The 24,920-nt window shown below is 29.5% G+C and overlaps 1 protein-coding gene across 2 annotated transcripts; it reads right to left on the bottom strand.

Annotated features, from left to right (window-relative positions):
* Positions 1–655: 655 nt before the first annotated feature.
* On the bottom strand, positions 656–23,356 carry LOC113796468 (uncharacterized). Of its 2 annotated transcripts, none has more exons than XM_027346747.2 (11): positions 22,437–23,356; positions 14,094–14,185; positions 13,904–14,024; positions 13,718–13,810; positions 9,895–10,338; positions 9,446–9,820; positions 6,822–9,386; positions 5,066–5,309; positions 4,845–4,976; positions 1,625–2,563; positions 656–1,555 (listed from the first exon to the last, which is right to left on the bottom strand). In XM_027346747.2, the coding sequence occupies exons 1-11, from the start codon at positions 22,803–22,805 to the stop codon at positions 1,035–1,037; spliced, it is 5,895 nt and encodes a 1,964-aa protein (XP_027202548.2). In that variant the 5' UTR covers positions 22,806–23,356; the 3' UTR covers positions 656–1,034. The 2 variants fall into 2 exon arrangements, with proteins under 2 accessions (XP_027202548.2, XP_027202549.2); XM_027346748.2 differs by lacking the exon at positions 22,437–23,356 and adding an exon at positions 17,956–18,195.
* Between the last annotated feature and the right edge of the window lie 1,564 nt (positions 23,357–24,920).

The following is a 24,920-nucleotide window of genomic DNA, read 5'->3' as shown; positions in this document are numbered from 1 at the left end:
AAACAACCCAAACAAACGAGCATGTGCCATGTGTCTGGACCAAAATATCTATCTGTCTGTCTGTCTGTCTGTTATATATATGATCAGAGTCGGTTGTGTGAATGGGGACCTGCCTTGTGTTGTTGTTATGGACAAAATCATATGGGAATCACAAAAAACAAAAAAAAAAATCCTATGAATGTTTTTGATTCGATCCAAATTTACACAGGGAGAGAGAATTTGCCTATCTTTGATATTGGTCTGGGTTAATAATCGTGATTAAATCTAATAATAATAGATAATTTTGAATGAAATGAAAAATTCATGATTCATTCATTCATTCTTCATTAGGAAACGGTATTTTCGTTTTTTTGTTCTGATGAAAAATCCATTTTGATTTGCATTGGTATTACACACCTGAATGATTTATTTGGGAGGGTGGAAGGCATTCGGGATAAACTTATCAGTGGATAAACTTATTTGCTTTGTCCATTATGGTAATCGAAAAAAAAACAAAAACAAAAAAAATGGCTGGAAAAAAACGCGGATAAGAAAAAATTTGAATTTTTTTCGTTTTTGAACAAATTTGATCGCCATCTATTGGGATCCGATGAAAATAAAAAGATTTTTACAAATTTTAAAAAATTTTACAATTTTTTTTTATTATTAGGAAATATTTAATCGAGAAAAAAATTCATATTTTTTTTATTTCAAAAATAATTAAAAAATAATAATTATAATTATAATCATCATCACAGAATGTTAATTAAGTTAGTTATAGTTGAATCGATTTTAAAAATCATTTTTATAATTTTTTGTTTATGGAATAAATAATGAAAAAAACAAGGCAAATGATTTTTTTTTTTTTTGAAATGAAAAATGACATTGAAAATCAATGAATGAATGAATGTGGAATATTTAAGGGAAAAAATCAAGGGTTTTTTATACGAAGGAACGTAGGTAGAAAATCTATTCAAGTTTCCAATGAAAGAATTTCTTCTTCTTTTATCATTCTGTAGGCAGGTAGGTTGGCTTTGTTTTGTGTTTGTTGATTTTCAATCACTATTCACATTACCATTATTGGTAATAATTTTATTCGAAGTTTGTTGTTGTTGATGATTCGCACTTGATTGACCATTTATTAACGAAGATGTTGTTGTTGGCGCTGTTGGTGTTAATTGACCACTATTAACATTTTTTGTCATTTTTAAAAATGTCATAAATTGTTGAAACATTTGCTGTGTTTGTGGATCATTTTCAATATTATTTTGGCTGTTGTTGTTTAACGATAAGGGATTATCAAGGTTTTGCTGGGCGCCATTTGCTCCCTGTTTATCATTATGAATATTAACAATATCTGGTTGTTTGTTAGCATTGATGGCTTGTTTGTTGTTCATCGTTGGTGAACGTCCAACAATCCCCTGAATATCACGACTAACTTGTCCTAATGTTTCTTTAAGATAATCAACAACTGTAGTTTGATTATCTGAATATGATGCACGTTCATAAATCCGCGAGGCATAATTTGTCAGGAAATTCATTTCATTAACTAAATGTTGACATAAATCAAGTGATACTATTGGTAGGGGAGAAAAGGGTTAAAAATCGAGAAAATTTTCGTAAATATTTTTTTTGGAAAACTTACATGGAATTGATGATGGATTAGTCATGTATAAATCTAAACGATTATCAACATTATTGATTAATGCTGGATTTGGTACTACATTTGGTGGTGGTGGCCACATTTGTCCACTATGATTTCGTCGTCTCATCATTGTCGACGACAATGGAGATGACGATAATGGTACATCACGACCAATATTTGCCAGATTAAATTCACTTTTTGATGATCTCATCGATGTATCCATTGTTGACCATAAACGACGAGGACGTTGATGATGATGATGATGATGTGACATTATTGGTTGATGTGGATTTTGAATATAATGTTGATGTGGATGTTGTTGATTTAGATAAGGTGATGGATTTGGTGATGCTACAGCAGTCATCATCATCATTGGATTACCATTACCATTAACATTGGCCGAATTTGAACTACGACGAATTTGTTTTAAAATATTTGGTTTTGGTGGTGTAACTGGACGTGGTGGACGTAAAATTCGTCGTTCATCCGATGTTGAATTATTATCATCATCAGAATTGATTGCTGAACCACCATCATTTTCCATTTCTTCATCATCTTCAGTACTATCACCACGACGTGATGAACTAGCACATGATACGGTTGCAATTGATTTACGAAATTGTGATGGTGGTGCCGAACTACGACCAGAACGTGGATTTATCATTCCATTCGGTGTTGTTGTTGTTGGTGGTGGTTTCAGATGAACGGCTGCAGGGTTAACAACCGGTGTACCGGATGCCTGCGATTGATTTGTATTAACAGCAGAATTATTCCATAATCCAGGTTGTTGCTGTTGAGGTTGACGACAAAGTGTTGATTGTGAACGCATCATATCAACTTTATTCAATTGATTTGAACTTGGTGTTCGTGATAATGAACCTGTACCGTTTGTGGCTGATTGACCAACACGTCGTTGATCCCAAAGTGGTGCAAATTGATCTGTAAAAAAATGAATGGGAGAAAAAATGGAAAAAAATGAAATTTTTGAGAAAAAAAATCAAGTTTTCATAAAAATAGAAGTCATTTTTTTCAACCCAATTTCAATTCGGGATAAATTTTTGTTTTAAACTTTATATTTGGGTTAAGTAACGAAATAAAAGATAAAGTCACACACACAGTGTTAAAACAAGTGACAAGTTTAGTAAAGTTATTAAAAAATCTGATAACTATTTTTTTCCCATCTTGAATATGATCAGAAAAAGAGTTTCGGAAAATCCCAAAAACGAAATGGGAAACGTGAAAAAATGAAATGAAATATTCAAATAGGGAGAAATCAGAGTTAACTGCTGATTGGATTGATCGATTTACTGAACGACGATTTAATTATAGCATCATCAAATGCAAAATTAGCTTAAAAAATTAACATAAAAGTAGCATATGAGGGAGAAACTATGCCATCAAAAACTAAATGATATAAAGATGTTTAAACGATGAAACAAGAATGAAATTACATTTTTTTCCTATTTAACCCTTATATATCATTCTAACCATTTTTGGTAATAATGTTGTTGTTGTTGTTATTGAATAAAAATTCAATTGAAAATTACATTTCATCTTCATATCTCCCTACACTTCTTCATTTGATTTTTTTAAATTTTCATTGAAAAAATAACACTTGATGAACACAATGCAAAACACTTGATGAAAATAATGTCTATATTGAAATATTATTTCTATGATGATGATGATCGATGACCTTTTTGAGCAACAACTAACAACCACAAAATAACTAAGGTTAATTACAAGGTTTGTAATCCAGAAAAAAATTCATTATTTTTTAATCATCTGACAACTTTGTTTTTGAAATTGATGATTGGTGAACAGAAAAATCATGACAGTTTTTGTTTTCAATTCATTTTATTAATTAAAATGAAAATTTTTTTGATCTAATAATTTTAAAAACTGGACAAACAAAAATTTCAAACGGAAAAATTCCATCAAAATGAAGAAAATCTAAATTTACGAAGAAATCAACGAATTTCATTTGAAATCATCCGCATGAAAAATAAATCAAGAAGCAACAAAGGATAACTTGATTCGAGATTGAAAATCTACTGAGATAACCAATAATTAAATGATTTTCGATCAATCAATCAATGGTCTATGATTATTATTGTCTAATCAATAACTTGACTAACAAAAAGGGGGATAATCGTTGTTGTTGTTTTGAGTTACCTAATTTGTTTGTTTGTTTGTTTGTTTGTCTGGGATTCACTCTGTTGTTGTCAGATATATACGTGGATGATAAGCAAAGGGAAAATCAAATAGTTTATTTATGCAAATCTATCATCGTAATCATCGATTTTTTCTGATAAAAAAAAATAAATGAGATCAATGTGGAGACGAGGATGATTAAAAACTTTGAAATGTCAGACATTTTTCGGGTGATTATGATGATAGTGACCAGTTGTTTGATCATTTAAGATGAATTTTTTCGTTTTCTTTTGAAAGAAGTTTGTCAGCAACAAACATCAAAATCAAATCAAACACATAAACGAAACAGGAAAATTTCCCGGAAAATTTTCCAACAAACAAAACACCATCATTACAACAATAACCACACAAACAAACAAACAATAAAAAAAGGATGCAACAAAAAAAAATCACATTAAATCACCATATAATGTGTGGTTTTGTCAGCACTTGGCTAACAAACATTTCAAAAATGAAAAATCCATTTTGGATGTATGTATTCGATGCTTCCTACAGAGATATCAAATAACAACATCAAACAACATATGGTTGATATGGTTAAACATCACATATTATCATCACATGAAAATTCTAACTTTGAAAACTTTGAAAACGAAAACAAACTGGATCAATTTTGATCAACAAAAAAAACAATGAACTAAATGCAATTTGAAGAAAAAAAAACTACAAAAACAAAACTACAAAGATAGATGAATTTGTCAAGAGAAAAAAACAATTGAAACAACAAACGAAAATTGTTTTGAATTAGTTTTTTTGCTATAGCAATAAAAATCTAATAGAGAAAAAAAAATTATTAGGAACCTGGCACATGCGGAACGATATTTTTTTGTTGATCTGCTAAAACGAATCATTCAAAATCATGAATGATAACCATGGCCATAAGAGATTTTATTAGATTTCTACAATGATGATGATGGCCATAATGTGAAAAAAATTCAATCAAAACAAAACGAAACGAAAATCTCGACAACTTTTTGTCCATTGACTTGACTTGATTTTTACTTACAATTATTCATTGATGTTTGTGCAGTTTGTTGTTGATTATTGACACGATATATACTCAATTTTCTTGGTAATGTACAAGATGAATGATGTGATAAATCACTTAATGAAATTGATTTACGAAATGCATCGACAGCTATTTGATTGGAAAAGGAAAAAAATTGATTGAATTTTTGTGATCGATCAGAACATTGATTGATTTGATTGCAAAAAATGATTACTTACATAAACTATGATAGGAATTATTTTGACCATCATCATCATCATCATTATCATAATCATCATCACCACTAGTTAAATCAATACGACGATTTCTATGACGAATATTACGATGTGAATATTGTTGCTGTTGTTGTTGTTGTTGATTATCCGATTCTGCAGTTGAAAATAATGTTGATTGACGAAGATTTATAACCGATCTTGAATTGGTCATCAATGATGATGATGATGTTGGTGTTGTTGAACCAACCTACATTCACATAACGAAACGAATAATGAACATTAATTTAGTAAATGATTGATTGATAGGAAAGTCAGATTGAAAATGACGATGAACTCGATGAACTGAACAATGATTTATTCTGATTACAAAAATCAAACAATCACACACACAAAAAGATTATTAATAAGCTTTATTTCTCTAATGATTCTGATCAATCAATATGGAATGAAATGAATGTAATCAACTTACATACAACAATACAATACACAGATGGAATTTGATATTTCAATGATCAAATAATGTTGTTTGATTAATTTTTACACCCAATTACTAATGATGATGATGATCATAAAACATGCACATTCACATACGCATAGAGAGTGAGATAGATAGAAGAAAAGATATACAGACGATATATCCTTTGTATAATGTCAATATTTTGAACAGAAAAAATGAAAATTTCAAATTTTTATCGCAATCAATCGATCGATGATGACGAACTGAAATAACTAAAACAACACGACTAAATACAACAAGCGAACAATAAACGAATCGAAGCAATCTCTATCTGAACGATTGAAAAAAAACGATCCAAACAACGAATTGAATTGTCGCGTAGTTGTTTTTTTCATTTCAATCAATGAACGAAACATGCAAGGAGTAATGGTTTATTCACAGATGATACTCAGTGTTTTGGAAGTCTCTCTCATTTCGATGATCATCATCATTAGTTAACAGTAGTAGTAGTTATATGGCATATGGCGCCCGAATTTCCATTCCTCTTTCGCTATCTTTTCTCTCTTTCTTTGATTTTTCTTCTACCTAGCTTTTATTACCTGTGTAAAGGTTTGATTGCAATAAAATTGTTGCATTCATCGTGTATGTGTCATGCTTTACCTGTTGCTTCTAGCAAATTGATATTTTAATGTGAAAAAACTATAGAGGAAAAAAATGTCCATTAAGAAATCCCAAAAAAAAACGAAAAAACTCAATAAAGAAATAACTTGTTTTTGCTGCTGCTGTTTCGTATTCAGCTTTTTTTTTACAATAAAAAACGATTTGAGAGTTTTTCATTGTAAAGTATAAAAAAAAGGTCAAAGCAAAAATCACACTGAATGTTAATGAACAACATTAGTTCAACAACAACAGCAAAAAAAAAATGTCCTGTTATTATCATCATTAAAGAATAATGAATAAATTCTACAACTAAGGTGTTGCACCAAACAACTGACTTAACTAGAGTTGTCCAGTTTTTTTTATTTCACAGAAAAAAAATCATAAATATTTTCATCATTATCATTTATGACATTACCTAATCACATACACGATAAGATCATCATCATCATTATTATCAAACATGAGAAGAGTACATGAAGCTTGACATAAGATTATCATTGTTGTTGTTGTTGTTGTTGTTATATATGGTATTTTTATTTTTAGGGAGCCAACCAAACAACAAAAGAAGAAACAAAACAAACTAGCCAATATGGTGGATAATCATATCATAGGAAACATGAATGAAAAAATGAATGAACTTACCGATTGTAATCTACGTTTAACTTCGCTTAATGTTTTTGATAATTCTTCACGTTTTTTTGATATAAATGTTGGTTGTTGTGTCGTTGCTGACGTTGTTGTTGGTGTTGATTTGGCATTGTCTTTACTGTCTTTGGTGATGGTATCGACCGTTGCTGGCGTTACGCTTGATGAATTATTATTGATCTTGGACGTCGACGATAAGTTTTTACCGCCGTCGCCATTTTCCTTATTAGTCAAAGTTGATGATGATTGTTGTTGTTGTTGTTGTTGTTCATTGATTGTATCCAATATAGGAAATTTTGTCGAATCATTTTCATTATTGGTGGTAGTTGTTAACCCTTCAGGAGATAATGATGATAATCTTTGATCTGGATTAATATCGGTAATATCACTTAATGTAGCGTCATCTGTTATTGTTTCATTACAATCTTTACTATCATTTGTCGTCGATGGTGGTGATTCGATTATTTTATTCGTTGTTGTTGATGATCTTGATGAAAGACTATGACGTATATTTGGCTGTGGTGGTGATAATGAATTCGGATTCTGTTGTTGATGATTAACTAATGTACTATTACTACTCAGACTGCTATGATTATCAATTTGATTAATACCCGAATCATCTGAATTATTATCATTATTAATATTTTTATCTAAATTTTCAAAAACATTTTTCAAATAACGATTTCTTTGATCAATTTTTTCTAAATTTTCTTGACTTATATACAAGGAATTATATTGATTTTTTATATTCATTTCGTTTGATAATTGATTATCATCATTATAATCATCATCATCATATGGTATATTTGCCATCGATATTGATGATACCATTGATGAATAATCATTTGGATTTTTCGTACCTAATAATCTTGAAGAACCACGATGATGATGATCATTGGTTATAATTTTATTCACTTTATATGATGAATCATTTGTATTATCAGAATCGGTTGTATTATCATCATCTTCATCAACACCGCTTGACATTGATGATTTTGTTCTTGGATTATCTCTGCTAGTAATATTGATCATACTAAGACGATTATTATTTTGTTGTTGTTGTCTATTCAGTGAATCTTTAAACGATGGTGAACCAATACCAGATGGTGTTGTTGGTTGACTACGTGATGATGCTAATGCTTCAAAATTTGTTGCATATGCTTTGACTAGACCGGGATTCATTTCATTACCATTTTCTTCCATAAATCGATGTGCCCAACGTCCACGTGGTAATGTTTTTGAAAATTCTTTTGTTTCAGAATTCGATGGTGAATATTTATCTTGTTGTTGTTGTCTATCTTCAAACATTTGTTTTCGTACCCATTTCGGTAATGTTGATACATCCAAACGATTCAGAATACCATCTTGGTCATTATGAATTGAAGAAGGAATATTCAGTGAACGATTTGTTAACATTGTTGTATGACATGAATCAGATATTAATGGTAAACCCAATTTTGATGCAATTGCATTAGTCATTTCGATTGGCAAACGCCATATAAATATACAACCATCACCTGATACAGAAATCAAATGTCGTCCATCCAATGAAAATTTTAATCCAGTTACTATTTCCGAATGACCACTTGTTGTTGCCAAACATTCACCCGATTGATAATCATAAATATAAATACTTTTATCTGTACATGATGTAGCTAGAAAAGTATTGCTTGGATCAAAAGCAATCTTGATTAATGCACCATCTTCACTCAGTGATCCTTTAAAATTATTTTGATTTTTACCCGTCCAAACATCATACGTACGAATTAGACGATCTTGTGATGCAGTTACAATATGATTCTTTTTCTGATCAACAGCCATATCAAAAAATGTACATTTTCCAGCCACCTGATGTTCCAGACGAAAATCCGAATCCGGATCTGTTTGTCGACGAAATATTAACGATTTATCGGCACCACAACTGATTAATTTTAAATTCAATGAATTTGGTTGTTTACAACAAACAAATTTAACGGATGTAATCGATGATGAATGATCATCAATATTTTGTATACAAGAATATTGTCGATGTACATCATAAATATGTATGAAACGATCACGACTTGCCGATACTAGCAATGCTCGTCCACATTGTTGTTCATTTGAATATTCCAAACAAAGAACTTCACCATCATGTGCTTCAATTTTAAACAAATCTTTTTGCATTTCTAAATCAAATATACGAATATTTCCACAACGATCACCTGATGCTAAATGTTTTCCATCATTTGAAAATTTTATGGCACGTATTCCATTTTTACTATCATATTGATCGGTATTTCCATTTGAGTTTGTTGCTGTTGTCGTCGATTTTGTTGTTGACGGTGGTGGAACCAAATCCTGATCACATAAATACATTAAATCCGGATCCATATACAGAATTTTCATCAATTCTGGACTGTAAAAATTTTTCTTATAAATATAATTCGCTGATGATGCTGCTGCGGATTTCATATCCAATTCAATATTCCATAAACGTATTGTATCATCACTTGAACAGGTAAGAAATGTACCTGGTGGTAATAAGGGCCGGTTGTTTTTCGAATTATTATATGGATATACCTGTGTGAAACAAGAAAAAAATTCATTAAAAAATCAATTAAAAATAAGCAAATACGAACATCAATATCCCATATACAACTAGAATGATATAAAAATGAATTCAATTTTCCAATTCTTTTCATATCATTGAATGACCAAAAATATATACTACGATCCGAATAAATAGCTGTAACAATTTTATTTAAATCATCCAAAACAATGGCAATTGTATCCGGATATTTTGGCATCGATTTTATCATCAACATTGTTTTGGACGATTCATTTCTTGATGATGATGATTGAAAATTTTTTGCAATATCAATACCCAATTGATGTGGTCGTGGTAATGATGTTACAAATTCTAATGTTTGTGGACGAAAACAACGAATAATACCTTGTGAACAACCAACACAGATTAAATTTTGACTTAGAGTTATACAATTGGCAGATTCAGTCTGTTGATAAAAAAAAAGGGAAAATTAGTTTTTTTGTTTACGGAAAACCAAAAATCGTTGAACAAAAAACTTACTCTAAGCTCGACCCATTTATTCAATAAACGACGATTATTAAATTCACAAAGTAGACCAGATTTAGTTATGGCATATGTTGATTCACTACCGTTACCACCGCTGCTACCACGACGATCACAAGCAACATCACAAAAATAATTGTTACGTTGATCACCCAAAATGGCATTTCTACCCATCAACGGTAATGATTCAAATTTATTTTTTAGTTTATTTTGATTATTGGCATTGGTAGTATCATTATGATAATCAAGATACCAAAATTTTACATGACGATTACCAACAGTAACAAAATATTGACCATTTTCAGCAAATGATATTGATTTTATTTTTACTGAAATTTTATTCGATGCAACAATATGATTTTGACGCCAATCCCAAACATTAACCATCATATCATGTTGTGAACCGATCGAAACAACATATTTCCCATCAGGTGAAAATGCCTAAGATATTTACAGAGAGAGAAAGTAAATGAAAAAGATTATTCAAATGAATTTGCAAATTGCTCAATTAAAAAAAAAAGATTTTCACTTAATTAACATTCATTCATCTCGCTGACATTCATTCATTTTAATCTTGAAAATCAGGTTTTTTGTTTCTTACATAAGTCTATCATCATCATCAACACTGAATATTGAAATGTCATATTGAAAGTCAAAAGTTACATGTGAAAAACAAACATCATTTTGGCCAATTCAGTTTGCCATTTCAATTAAATCATCATCATATTCAAAAATGATGATGATGATGATAAGGATCAAGCAAAAGTTACAAGGCGTCATATCATTTGAAACAGAAATTAAATTTGACAAAAAAAAGTCACACAATTCAGCAAGCTATTTTAGGTAAACTGACAAATTTTGAAAGAAAGAAAAATCCAAATCAATCAATTTCGGTAATCGATCGGTGACAATTGTTCATATTGATCGATCGAAAAAAAAATCCAATCAATTTAACATTATCGAGATATGATTGTGTTCGGTTTGGTTTGCTATTTTTTTCTGTTCTGTTTATGGTGAACTATTGAATTTGAAATTGATGGAAAAAAAATTCTTAAAATAGCCATGAAAAATGAATGAATGAAAAACTAAATTGAAAAAAAAACATCCTGAGTATGTTTTTTTTCCAGGTCGATCTACATTGGAAAAAAATTGTATATATTTGAATAGGGGAAAAAAGCCATTAAAATTGTGAGAAGACAATCGAGAATGAATGAATGAATGAACCAGATCAGAAATGAACGAATGAACAACAACCAGAAAGAAGAAAAAAAAATCATATTTGGCGCCGGTCAATAAAAGATGATTATGATGAAAGTAAATATTTGATGAACTGAACCAAGAGGATAGGTTTTTTTGTTTGTCTGTGTATAGTTATTATCACTGTATAAATGTGTAATCAACAACAAACAAATGAAAAAATATTCAAAGATTGAGATAAGGTCGTCCATAAAATTGGGGGGAAATATATATTGAACAATTGAACAATTCAAATAGAAAAAATAAATGGAACACAAATATATATTCACAATAATAATAACCCTTGATTTACAACCAGCGGTGAATATTATCCAATATTATGAAGTAACAATAGAAAAAAAGGTAAATCATTATCATTGTAGGTAAGAAAAAAAAATGATTTCCTTCCAGCTTTTTCTCTCTTATTTATTCATTCATAAGAGCATTATTTATCAAAGGAGGTGAAAAAAAAGGTGATCAACATCATTTGAATCATAAAAAACAATGATGTTTTATGAAACAAATTTACCTGGAAAAAAACCGAAAAACAATAGCATCCATTTGAATGTGCAAAGTTTTTGAAATAAAAAATTATATTATGTTCAGCCATAAACAACCCTTCGCGCACCTGAAACATTCATCATCATCATCATCATCATCTTGATTAACCCCGAAAAAAACAACAACGAAAATCTTTCATGTTTTTTTCTTTTCGCCATCTCATCATTCATTCATTTCATTTCATTTCATCAAATCAAGATTTGAAGAAAGAAAACTTGAAATTGATTAAATGTTATTTTATTCATATCATCATCAACATCATCAAAAATTCAAACATAATTCGTGGCTATCTATTCATACATACATAGAGTTTGATCATACAGGTGAAAATCTCCTCATTATCAATCAATCTGTTTAGCTTTTTCTCTTGTCACGATTTATACGAATGATTTTTTTTTGTTTATCAGATTGAATGATGATGAATAAAATATCTAATTTGATCAATTTTTTTCATTCTTTCTTCTTAATCGTAGATCTTAATCTTATCGATTTGTTTTTGTTGTTGTTGTTTGAAAATTGTGTGAAAAAAACAACAACATTAATTCCAAATAAAATATTCACATCATCATCATCATTAGAAACGCACGAATTATGCAAAATGAATTTTTTTTTTAAAATAATGAATAAAAGATTTGATCAATTTTTATATAGTTGAGTGAGGTTAGGTTGATGGCCATGACTATGATTTATAGTTGAGTGAGGTTAGGTTAATGACTATGACTATGCCTGTGATTCATAGTTGAGTGAGGTTAGGTTGATGACTATGACTATGACTGTGATTCATAGTTGAGTGAGGTTAGGTTGATGACCATGACTATGACTGTGATTCATAGTTCAGTGAGGTTAGGTTGATGACCATGACTATGCCTGTGATTCATAGTTCAGTGAGGTTAGGTTGATGACTATGACCATGACTATGCCTGTGATTCATAGTTCAGTGGGGTTAGGTTGATGACTATGACTATGCCAGTGATTCATAGTTCAGTGAGGTTAGGTTGATGACTTTTACTATGATTATTATTTTTTTTATCATTTTATTTTTTTTTTACCAATAAATTGGAAGCCAAAATGGGTTACCCGATCAATCAAAATACGATAAATGTTTTTTTTTCTTTTTCTTCACATAAATACCAATTTGGTGGTGACAAGTTTTTTCTTTCAACACAACATTGAATCAAACACCTATTAATCGACACCTTTTCAAATCGAACCTCACCTTTTTCAAATCAATCAATGTCATTTTAAAATTGACTGACATGGTTGAACATTTTTTTTATTGCGAACAGAAAACCAAAAGAAAAAATCAAGGTAAAAGAAAACAGCTAAAATTGACAACCATATGATAATTAACCGTCATCATCATCATCAAGAAAAAAAAGGCTTGACAGCTTGATGATGATTGTGCTTGGAAGCCATCATCATCATCATCATCGGTTCAATTACAACCATTCCATTCAAAGGATATTCTTAAAGACAAAAAGACGAGATGTACAGTTTTTGCCGAAAATTACTGTTGTCTTAGACTTACATAACTGCAAAAAAATAGAGCCGAAACAACTGCAAACCAAACAGGTAAAACAGATATATTTAACACAAATGGGTCAACAATAACTGACCACCTTGGTTGGCCAGTTGTTGTTGTGATAAAACAATCAAATGGGGAATGGAATGAGAGAAAATCCAAAAAAACCAGTCTTTTGAAAAGAAAAAGAATGAAATTATGGCCATCATCATAATCAAAAAATGAATGAAAATTCTCTACTAACTTAATAATAATAATATCGGTTTTTGTTTGCTGAATTCAATTATTTAGAATTGATTTCTTTTGAAATGATAAGAAGTGATTCAAATGTGAATGGCAATGACAATGAAAAGAAGAAGATTTCCATTCAAAATTTCAATGTCAAAACTAACTAATAATAATAATAATTTCTATTTGATTTGACTGGACTATCAATGCATATTCATCTAAGGATATAATTTGATTGAAAGTTTTTGATCAAGATTTGGATAGGATACATACCACACAATTGATACCATATTTATGGCCAGATAAACAAGCAACTTGTTCACCAGTTGATATTTCCCAAATTCTACATTGTGGTTGATGGCCACACTGGTATTCGATGAATGGATAAATAAAAAAAAATGGATAACCGTTGATTAAACAAGAAGGAAATTTTCAGCAAAAAAAAATCATTGATCTTACCTCACCGGTAACAATATATTTACCATCTTTTGAAAATTTACAACATGTTATTGGTTTTTTCAATGAATTTATTATATGAAATTGTTTATTTTTTCGTTGATTATATAAAACCAATACACAGCTGAAAACAAATTCAAAAAATTAAAAAAATCAGCAGATCAAAAATCAATTTGCAATAAAACAAACTTACCCAGATGTATAAACAACCGTTCCGGAATAAAAATCACAATCCAATGAGGCATTATTTGAAACGGTCAAACCAATGACACGATCAAGTTTGACCTAGAAAAAATTGATAGCAAAAAACGAAAAACATTTTAGAAATTTGATTATCACATTCATGAATTGATGATGATTGAATGCTAAATTTAGCATGATGAATTAAGCATCGATCATTGACGATTGTTGGCGATCCGCATCAACATTTTTTTGTTACATAATTTTTTTCATTTACATATCTGTTTAGCATCCATCAACAAAAAAAATGATAATTTTCAACTCAATCCATCATGTTTTCTACTGGAAGACAGTGATTTAGATTCTTGATTTGATTTGAATTGAAAGAAAATTCAAGGTGTTGGTCAACATTTCATTCATAAAATTCATTTCAAATCATTCAAAAGTCAAATCATCATCATCATCATTATAATTAGATGCAAAGATGTTCATCATTTATGTAATTTAGAAAAAGAAAAAAAAACTGATTATAATCTGGCTAAACTTTTGGATAAGTGGGAAGTGATTGGACGGAAAAAAAATCGAAGAAAACATTTTTACAAATTACAATAAACTTTTTTTCAAAACAAGAAAATCAGCAAAAATCCAATCAAAAAATCCAAACAAATCAAAGTTTCATTTCCAGGTTTGTTTTGTCTTCAGTTTCGACAATCATCATTTTTCTTTCATTCAAAGAAAAAAAGAAATTTTCTGTTGTTGTTTACTAAATGGAATAGAATCCAATTATGGTTATGGACAAATTATCAATTGATAAATACTAGATACTTTTCGTAATGTAATTTTTGCCCTGGAAGACGGGTTAAAATGAACAATTTTAAAAAGTTTCCGAAAAAGAAATATTTTGGTAAATGCCTTGAGGGTGCAAAAAAAAATTGATTTTTGAAATGAAAAAATCTTCTTGATCAATCGATATTGAAAATCTTAGTCTGGTCAATTTAAAAATCTTTACGGAAGTGTATTTTTTTAACCGGGAAATTTTCCGGGAATAAAATAGAATAAAATCATTCAATTAGCAATTTAATCGCGTCTAGCAAAATTCCAAAGAAAATCAATTTAAAACCGAATCGAGTTTCAATCGAGGTTTCTGTTTCTCTCTATCTAAAAACAACAGAAAAGAATCCCCCAAAAAAAAAATCAAAAATTAAATTGGCAAACATCATCAAGATGATGAGGATAATCATGATGCTAATAATAATTTCTTCTTGTTGTTGTTTCCGAAAGATTTTAATAATAATCAACCGAAGAAAAAAAAGATCCTTAACCCTCCGCTATTCACGCAGCATTTCTCACGTCGTTATCCATGTGGGGTCATTTTTGACCCCAACTTTGATCGCTTTTAAATTATGTTAGAAAGTTAAAATAATCTAAAATTTTGTGCTCAACTCTTAGAAAATATTATCAATTTTAAAATTTCATCAAAAAATTCTATCTTAAAAGCATATCATTAATGATACAAAGCGGCAAACAAATTTTGATTTTCCTATTAAATTTCGGGTCTGTTCATAACGTAAGTGTTGTAGGTAGGGATCCTACAGCACTTACGTTATGCACATTTAGACTTCATCCCGAAAATCGATGATTTCTCCACTATTTTTAGTCGGAAAACGGTGAAAATTGCCTATCATGTTCAATAAACATAGATCTTTGATCATTCAAGAGAAAATTGATTTATGTCGATAGATTTTCGAATGGCGAAGTTTTAAATGTCGTTGGGGTCAAATTTGACCCCACATGGATAGCCGAGGGTTAAAGAGACTTTCATCATAATCATCATTCTCATTAAATGATGATAATCATCATTCTCATTAAATGATGATAATCATCATTATTGAAAGATATGAAGAAAATAAATTGATCATCATCAAGATGATGATCTTGATTTTTGTTGTTGTTAAAAAAAACAAATTAACCATTCAGCCGACCAAGAAAAAAAAACATCCATATTTTTTCAAAGAGATATGAATGAATGAATGAATGAAATAAGGTTGAGAGAGAGAGAGAAATGGATTAATTATCACAAGCAAAGAGGAAAACAAGGAGATGGAGGGAGAGGGATAATTGTTCATCATCATATGGCCCATAGTTCAAAATTGATGAACATTTTTGTTTCTTGTTTGGCAAAAATATTATGACCATCATCATTTTTTTTGGTCATCACATTACCTATGTAGAAGTATGCCTGAGATGCTATTTGGTGTGTAGTAAAACACCAAACAAAAATGGATGATAAACTCAGGTATTGTGTTTGATGATGCAAATTATTAGTGTTTCTGAATATTTTATTTAAAAAGATTACAATCAACAACAACAATCGTTAAAAAAGCACCAAAAAAAAAAAACAAAGAAGAATTGAATGAACCCATTACACATAAAAAAAATACCTGTAATAATCATTTGGTGAATGAACAACAATGAAAAACATTAATGAAATTAGGCCAAAATAATGGTCAAAATCAAGAAATATTTCATTTTTTTCTACATTAAACGGATTAATCTCTCTCTATCTCTCTCAAAGTTGAGATTGTTTCGTCCAAAATCATCAAAAGGCATTTTGTTTTTCTTTGGAAAAATGTAATCCAAAACAAAACAAACAGAGAAATTTTTTGGGAAAAAAAGTTTCCGGTGTCAAAAATGGAAACAAAACACGCAAACGAAAACAAAAAATGATGATTTTTTTAGGTGTGAATCATGTCATAAATGACTATTTAGAGTTTCTTTTTTTCTTTTTTGGTTGTTGTCAAATTTTCAAACACACGCACAACAAACAAACAAAAAGCAGAAAAACTGTAATAATTTAACTTGATTATGTGTTGATCAAAAGAAACAAAAATGTACAACACACACACCCGGGCGTTTTCTTCATTCAATTTGATTATCAAAAAAAAAGAATTTTCGCAATGGAAAAACTAAAAAAGAGGGGATTATTGTATAACTTGGATGGAAAAAATCTTTGAATTTGGATCAAGAAAAAAAGGGGAAAAAAATCCGATCAATTTGATCATCAGTTGAAATGTTTATCAATCAGAAAATCCTAGAGAAAAGCTCAATCGATTATCTGATTTCTAATCAAATCGACATTCGACAAAATCTTATCCATCAAAAACAACAGTAAAATCCTCATTTTGCCATACTTAGACATTGATTAATTAGATTAAATGAGGCACAGACAGAACATCACAGAGAAAAAACAGAGAAAAATTTCTTTGATTTTCATTGAAAATCCTTTTGGGAAAAGAAAATCTTTTGTTTTTTCGTAATCACAAAATACTCAAGTCAAATACAAAAGTCACGAGTCAGATGATGATTCTCAAATCCTGTGTGTGTGTGTGAACGGAACTTGAAATGTCAATGTTGTGTGTGAGAAAAAATGAATGTTTTTTCGGTCAAATCTTGAATGAAAAAATCTCGTAAAATTTTTCAAAAAGTAAATTTTTTTTTTCTTCTTCTTTGTCGCACACCAAACATTGAATAAAACATCCATGAAAAAAAACAAACTCACGACATTTTTGTTTTCGGTTTGTTTTTGATTTATGATAAAATCAAAAAACAAACAGATACAGCAGACCATAAAGGATCCAAGGATAAAAAACACATTTGTTTCCCACACACAGACACACAATCAGTGTTTGGCTAATAATCAATCCTTGTAAACAAACAAAAACAGAAAACCTCGAAACAAACAAAACCAAAAACCAGATGTTTTTTCTTTCTTTCTGATTGATGCGGCGGATGTTTATTTGTAGCGTTAGGATATTGACAGTGGTGGTAGTAGTTTTCTTGATTCAAAACTCAATTCAATAAAAGCTAAATCCTACCTCTGGATATTTAATAAAACTATTAAATTGTAGACTACCAAAACCATTTGAACCACCAACATTATTTGATCCACAATTTGACCCTGTTTGATTGTTGTTGTTGTTAATATTGACCACTTCACTGTCCATTTTTGCTGTTGTAGGTTATATGATGGTTTTCTTCAACAATGATGATGATTAGTCGGACAATAAATTTACAGAAACCGAGAAAAAAAAATTGATTGTCATTGATTTTTTTTCCGAAAAAGAATCTCTTCAGGTAGAAAGATTATTGATTGAATCACGATTTTTCTTTTGCTTTTCTTTGATTGCTGTTTTCGTTAATCAAGTATTCAACGAAAAGAAACTTTAGTGATTTTGATGATGACCAATGTTGTTGTTTGGAAAATTAATGTTATTCGGTTGTTGTTGTTGTTGTTGAAGATGATAATGATGATTATGGCGAGAATTCAGATAACCAAAATGATAATAATTCAAACACGATTCACGAAACGAAACGAAAAAAAAAATCACATCCGAAATGATTTCTTTTCAAACAAGCAAGCAATCAAAACGAAAAAAGTGATGAAATGATCATCATTTTCAAAAAATCAATCTTTGTTGTTTGCTGTTGGCCAAATATCAATTCAAACTAGGAATAACATATCTTCAGAGAAAAGAATGTAGGTGGTGGTTATTATTATTATTTTTTTTTTTTTAAATTTTAAATTTTGATGGCTGCCGTTATTATGATGAGATGTGCTACCAGATTCAGATCAAGATTCTCAGGGCTAATTTTTGTTTCATTGTTGTTGTTGTTGTTGATATCATTGTTGTTGTTGTTTTGTTTTGTTGAACAACACTGATAATTATCACGAAAACAAAACAAAAAATGTGACAAAATGAAATTATCACGCAAACACACATAAGGTTGGATCATCATCGGATCTTTTTTTTAACATTTTTTTTTTTTTTTTTTTTTGGTTCAGTGCAATGATCCAAATGATATTCCGGGCGTCGACCAGAATAAACGGTAATTTTTTCAATCTGGTTTAACTAAACACACACAGATTTTTACTTCACCAAAACACACACACACACTGAACACAGAACATGAAAAGATCGATAAACTTTGAAATTGACAATGATTTTTTCTCATTTGTTTTCGTTGTTGATTAATTCATCGTTTTTTTTTTTGTTATATAACAAGGGTATAATAATGATGATTACAAGTCAAAAAATCAAAATCAAAGTGAATGTGCTTTGATCATTGTGATCGTACAACCACCAACACAACAAGGACGACAAAGATTCAATGACCGACGAATATAGAAAGAATTCATTGGAAATTTTTCGGAAATTTTCCATTTATTTTTCCCGGGAAAATTAATCCGATTTCATTTCATTTGATTGAAATGAAATAAAATCATCAAATTGGCAATTGGATAATTCAATCCGATATCAAAAAACAAAAACAAAAATGTCATTTTCTTTCTTCTGATGTTAACATCTGGTTGATTGGTTGTCACTAAATGATCGTATTAGGTTGATGTTTTTCTCTTAACCAATATGTGTGTTCGGTATCACTTTTGGCTCGAGCAACGCTTAATCTAATCTAATCTAATCTAATTTAAATTGATCTGTAGAGAGTGAGTGAGGTAAACCTGAAACTAGATTAGATTGGAAAATTATATGAATGAATGAATGAATGAAAACAATTTCTATGGCAATGTTGTTTTGTTTATCATTTACGAAACGTCAATCAAAATTAAATTATTAATATTAATAATAATCTTTCATTTTGAAGTTGGTTTTCTTCTTCATCATCTAAATGGATGTAGTAAATATCGTTGTAGATCAAAAACGATGATGATGATGAAAATATGACTTTTTTGACAGATTTATTATTACAAGCCAGGAACAAAAAAGGGAGTGTTTTTTTCCATTCAAACGATCATTTTACACACACAAAATACGGCCAAACATACTGAAAAATCATCTAATGTAGATTAATTATTAATGTAAATTACATATGATGATGATGATGATTTTCATCATCAAAATCATCAATGAAATTGAGAAACATTGGTTTCATTTTTACAATTTAGTTTGGTAAAATTGAAAACAACAACACAATCAACAAAACAATGGATGTTTAATGAAGAAAAGTAAAACAAACAAACAAACACACACAGGAAAATGACAATGGATATGATATTTTTTTGTTGTTGTTGTTATGGCGGTGGTTTATAAGTGAAAATTTGATTTTGATATCACATGATTGAGATTATGTTGATTATGGTGATGATTTCATTTAATCAATGATGATAATTGGTGATTGATCCACCATGTTTACAAAAAAAAAAAAAAAAACAATCTACCACCATATCCATATTGGTTATGTTTTGGGTGATGTGATGTTTTTTTTCTCTAGTTTTTGTTTCGTTTAAAATGTGAAACATATTTTTGAACATTGGGCATTTAGAAAAAACAAAAATCCAGAGAGAGAAAATCACACAGTAAAAGAGAGAGACAAAGTTGAAAAACTCAAAATATATTCACTATGGTGAAAAAAAAGAGAACAATGTCCATATAATGAGAGAGAAGAAGAATTGGATGTTTTGCAAGTAACGTATTTTTGAAATTATGATGATGGTCAGATTGGGAAAAAAACTGGCCAAAGATAAACATGCCTGCTACTAGCATGTTATTCTCTTCTCTCTATCTCGTTTCGTTATTGTTCAATGATCTTTTTTTTTCTATTTTTTTTCAGATTCATCCAACGACGACCACCACAACATTGTAAATGTAAACATCACCTGTACCAAAAACTGAGCAGCAACAAGTCTTTCGATCGAGAGGCAAAATGCAGAATAATAACCAAAAACATTGCTTCGTTTGCTTACAGGTTTCTTCAGCAAATAAAAAAAAACAAAAGGCTGAAGTTCAAACATTTATTTTTGAAGGTTGAGTAGAAATTTTATACACGAACTTTGTAGTGGTGGTGGTTGATTTTCACAGAGAAAAAACACATTCAACTACCCCCTCGAAACTACCATAGAAACGAATTTCAATGATGATGATCAGGGTAAACAAAACAGCAAAAAAGAATCGATAAATGTTAAATGGAGAGAGAGAGAGAACGAAAAACAGAAATGAAAACTGCCAAGTAATTCAAGTATCATGAACAAGGTCATTTTTTTACGAAACATTAACGTTAACCACAATACACAGGTAACAACAACACATTACAGGTATAGAGAATACAGGTAAAATGTATTTGCAGAAGAAAACAAAAATATATTCAACCAACCCTATCTATCTATCTATCTATTCAACCAGCCGGTATTCGTAGAAGAAGAAAAAAACGAATTCATTTAAAAATCAATAAAAACCATCGACCATTATGATATAATGGTACAATGACGACAACGAAAATTGTCATTATCATTCAGAAGACGAATAAAAAACTTTATTTTTATTAATTTTTCTTCTGTTTGCCATCATTATTATTCTTCTGTTTGGAAATTTGAACTTGAATTTCGTAATAACCAAGTGTATCAAGTAAGAAACAACGAATCAATCATTTAAAGTGATGTCCAGTAGGGTTAAATTTAATATTTGAAACAACCAAAATAATAATAAAAAATTTTCAGAAAAGAAATCAAATCAAATTTTCAATCGAATCGATCAAAACAAAAAAACGAATGAAATTGATCATTGGATTTTTTTTTCAATAAAAATTTTACGCTTGAATATCGATTGAATTGATTTTTGATTGATCTTTTCTGGCTTCAGGAGAATGAAAAGAGTGAGATAAAAAACAAGAAAATATCGTTTCGATTATATAACCAGCGATTCGAATAAAAAAAGATTTCAAAAGAAAATAGAAAACCGATTTGATTCAATGACGGTTGATCGATTCGATTTTGATTTTTTTTTGTCCAAAATAGACATAGTTTGGTATAATAATAATAATATCTTTCATTTCGAGTAGAAATAGCCTTATCCTTGCCTTTTAATCACTATTATCATCATCACCTGATGATCATCATCTTATAAGGTGATATTAGAAAACCGGACATTTATTTCTAGATTTGTTTGAAACAAATTTGCTTTAATTTAATGATATACAGATAAAAACCTTGAATATCAATCAATCGATCGATCGATCAATGGCCTTATTATTGTTTAATTGTGAAAAATAAAACAGGAACGAAAAAAAATCCAAGTCAAGGATAGTCATGGATTTTGTTTTTGTTTTTTTGTTTTGTATCATTCACATTCCAAATGACAAACTTTTTCAGTTATTTTTCTCCGTACATTTGTTCTCAAATTAAACATCTTAGTTTTTCTGTTGAGAAGATACATTTTCTCTTCTTTTCTTTTTCTATAGAAACAAACATTGTTACAAAGTTATAAATCTTTCTTTTTCTCTCATCAAAAGGCCATTTTAATTCAAGTTAAATGAAACAAAAAAACAAACAAAACATATAACTTACCTTTGAATCTAATGTTGTCGATGAACTATTACTTTGGCTATTTCTTTTTAAACCTAATTTTCTAATAACAGTTCTTGTATGATTTTGATTCTGATCAAATGGATCTATTAATGGTTGTGATTCAAAATCGTTTTGTTGTTTTGGTTGTTGATTTATTTGATCACCAAATGGATCATTATATGAATTATATGTTTCAGTACGAGCGGTCCATTCACCGGAAGAAATATTATTACTTGTCATATCATTGTTGTTGTGTATGGAACCACGACGTGATGAATTGCTGTTATTATTATTATTGGCTGTTGTTGAAGTTATGGACACAACCGATGGTTGTTGTTGTTGTTGATTTGAAAAATTTATAAAAGACATTCGGAATGGATCAATTGTTGTTGTTGTTGTTGTTGAAAATTGTTGTTGTAGTTTGATTTGATGATTGTATTATAATCGAATGATTTTTGTTGTTGTTGTTGTTGAAGTTTGTTGAAAATCATTTCCTGGATATGCCAATAACTATTGGAGAAACTTTTTTTTTTGGGAAAAAAATGAATAATAAATGAATGGAATGGAAAAAACTTTTTCCCAAAAACAGTATTCAAATTCGTTTTCGTTGATGATAGTATGTGTGTGTGTCGAAGAAGGTAAGAATCGATCCTGAAAATTCGTTTGAAAAAAATGATGAAATCGATTGATTTGTCAATGGATTGTGTGTATTTTGGGTATCACAAATGTGCGTCGTCGTCGTCGTTGATGACACAATGATCACAATCGTTGTTTTCGTAATAGCGACGTTATCGCAACTATTTAAACATTATCGTTGTTATGTCGTTGTTGTTGATGACATCAGTTAATTATTAAAAAAAACAAAATTAAACTTTTTTGTTTCACAATATGGATGAATCCTGGATCTGAATGGAAAAACAAACGAAAGAAAGAAACAAAAAAAGTGTTAATAGAAAAATTTAAATGAAGTAACGTGATTTACACACAGACAGAAAAAAGTGAAAAACATTTTAAAAAATCCTATCAACACTTTTTGATCAACAAACAGAACAAAAAGAGATTTTCTTTTCTTTATTTCTCTCATCATTCAAACAAACAAACAAACAAACGTGACAAAAACAAAACAAACTTGAAAATGGCAAAAACGAAACATAAAGCAATTTCAATGATGATGATTACAATGTTTTGCTTTGTTTTCAACGAAAACAAAAACAGAAAACAAATGAAAAATCTCAAAACAATCATCGAAGACAGGTGAAAGAAAAATTATCAAAATGTATGTGTGTGCGGTGTGTGTTGAATGAATGAAATTTTTCATTTCATTTCAAAATAATGAATTTTATCCATTAATTAATGATTATGGATGATGATGATGAAAACAACAAACGAACAACGAACAACGAACATGACAAGCCCAATTAGATTTTGCTTGTTTTTGTTTTGTTGAAATTGGTTTAGAAAAACAAAACGCAAAAAACAATTAAGATAAAGACATCTTTCTGAATGAAAGAAAAAAATTGATAATTTAGCCGGACAATTTTTCATTTTTGTAATTTTTGCTTCTAATTAAATTTTTTTCAACTGTTTTTCTCTGCTCAGCGAACGCCTCGTTGTCATTTTTTTCTACATTAGAAAAAAAATATGTTTACAGATGTTTGAAAAATTCATACATATCTCGCGATTCAAAATTGAAACATCATGCATCAAGTTATCATTATTATGATTTTAGGGCTGATAATGGCTGCACAGGATGATTGAAAAGAGAAGGACATTGAAGGGCTGAATAATTAATTGATTAATTAATCAAGAAACAAAATAAATAATTGGCAATTAGGATTCAGTTTTTTAAAGTTTTTTAGTTTAAAGTTTCAACCGAATCGATTATCAAATTGGTTTTTTAAAATAAACTTTTTTTTCCTTTAAAATTCAAGAAATTGACTTCCCTAAACAAGTTGTTTTTCCTGATTAGCTTTTTCCATTTGTTTGTTGATTTTGATTTATTTTCTGTGGCTAAAAAAAGCAAAAGAAATTGCATCATTCAGAAATCTAATCGGTTTCAAACATTTTTTCTGCTGTTTTTGCTTGACTTTTTTTTTTTGATTTATATTTGTTGATTTGATCAAAGTTTTATTTGATAAACTTGTTGAACATGGACAATTTTGCACCAAATCAAACCAAACACAAACAAAAACACCCTGTGTTGCCGATATTGAATGAAATCAAAAGTTTTTTCTTGCTAATCTAAATAGGGAGAGAAATCAGGGTGCCATCATCCAAAAAAAAGCGAAAAAAATCTCACTCATATCACACACACAACCTGATTTTCTTTAGCCGAATTTTCAATTTCGAAAATCTTATCTAAAGAAACTAACATTTTGACAAATTTCGAAAAGAAGAAATGGAAAAATCCAGAAGCAGCAGATTTTATCATCATTAATTCTTATTCTAATCATGGTCTATTTTTTCTAGTTTTGCTTTTTTGTG

The sequence above is a fragment of the Dermatophagoides pteronyssinus genome, unplaced genomic scaffold (genome assembly GCF_027571235.1).
Source record: "Dermatophagoides pteronyssinus isolate colony J.1.1.1.1 unplaced genomic scaffold, Derpt_VIB-CSIC_2022.12 sq0001, whole genome shotgun sequence".
In the NCBI taxonomy this organism is placed as follows: domain Eukaryota; kingdom Metazoa; phylum Arthropoda; class Arachnida; order Sarcoptiformes; family Pyroglyphidae; genus Dermatophagoides; species Dermatophagoides pteronyssinus.
Note: the sequence above shows the minus strand (reverse complement) of the source record. Positions and strands in the feature narration are given on the sequence as shown.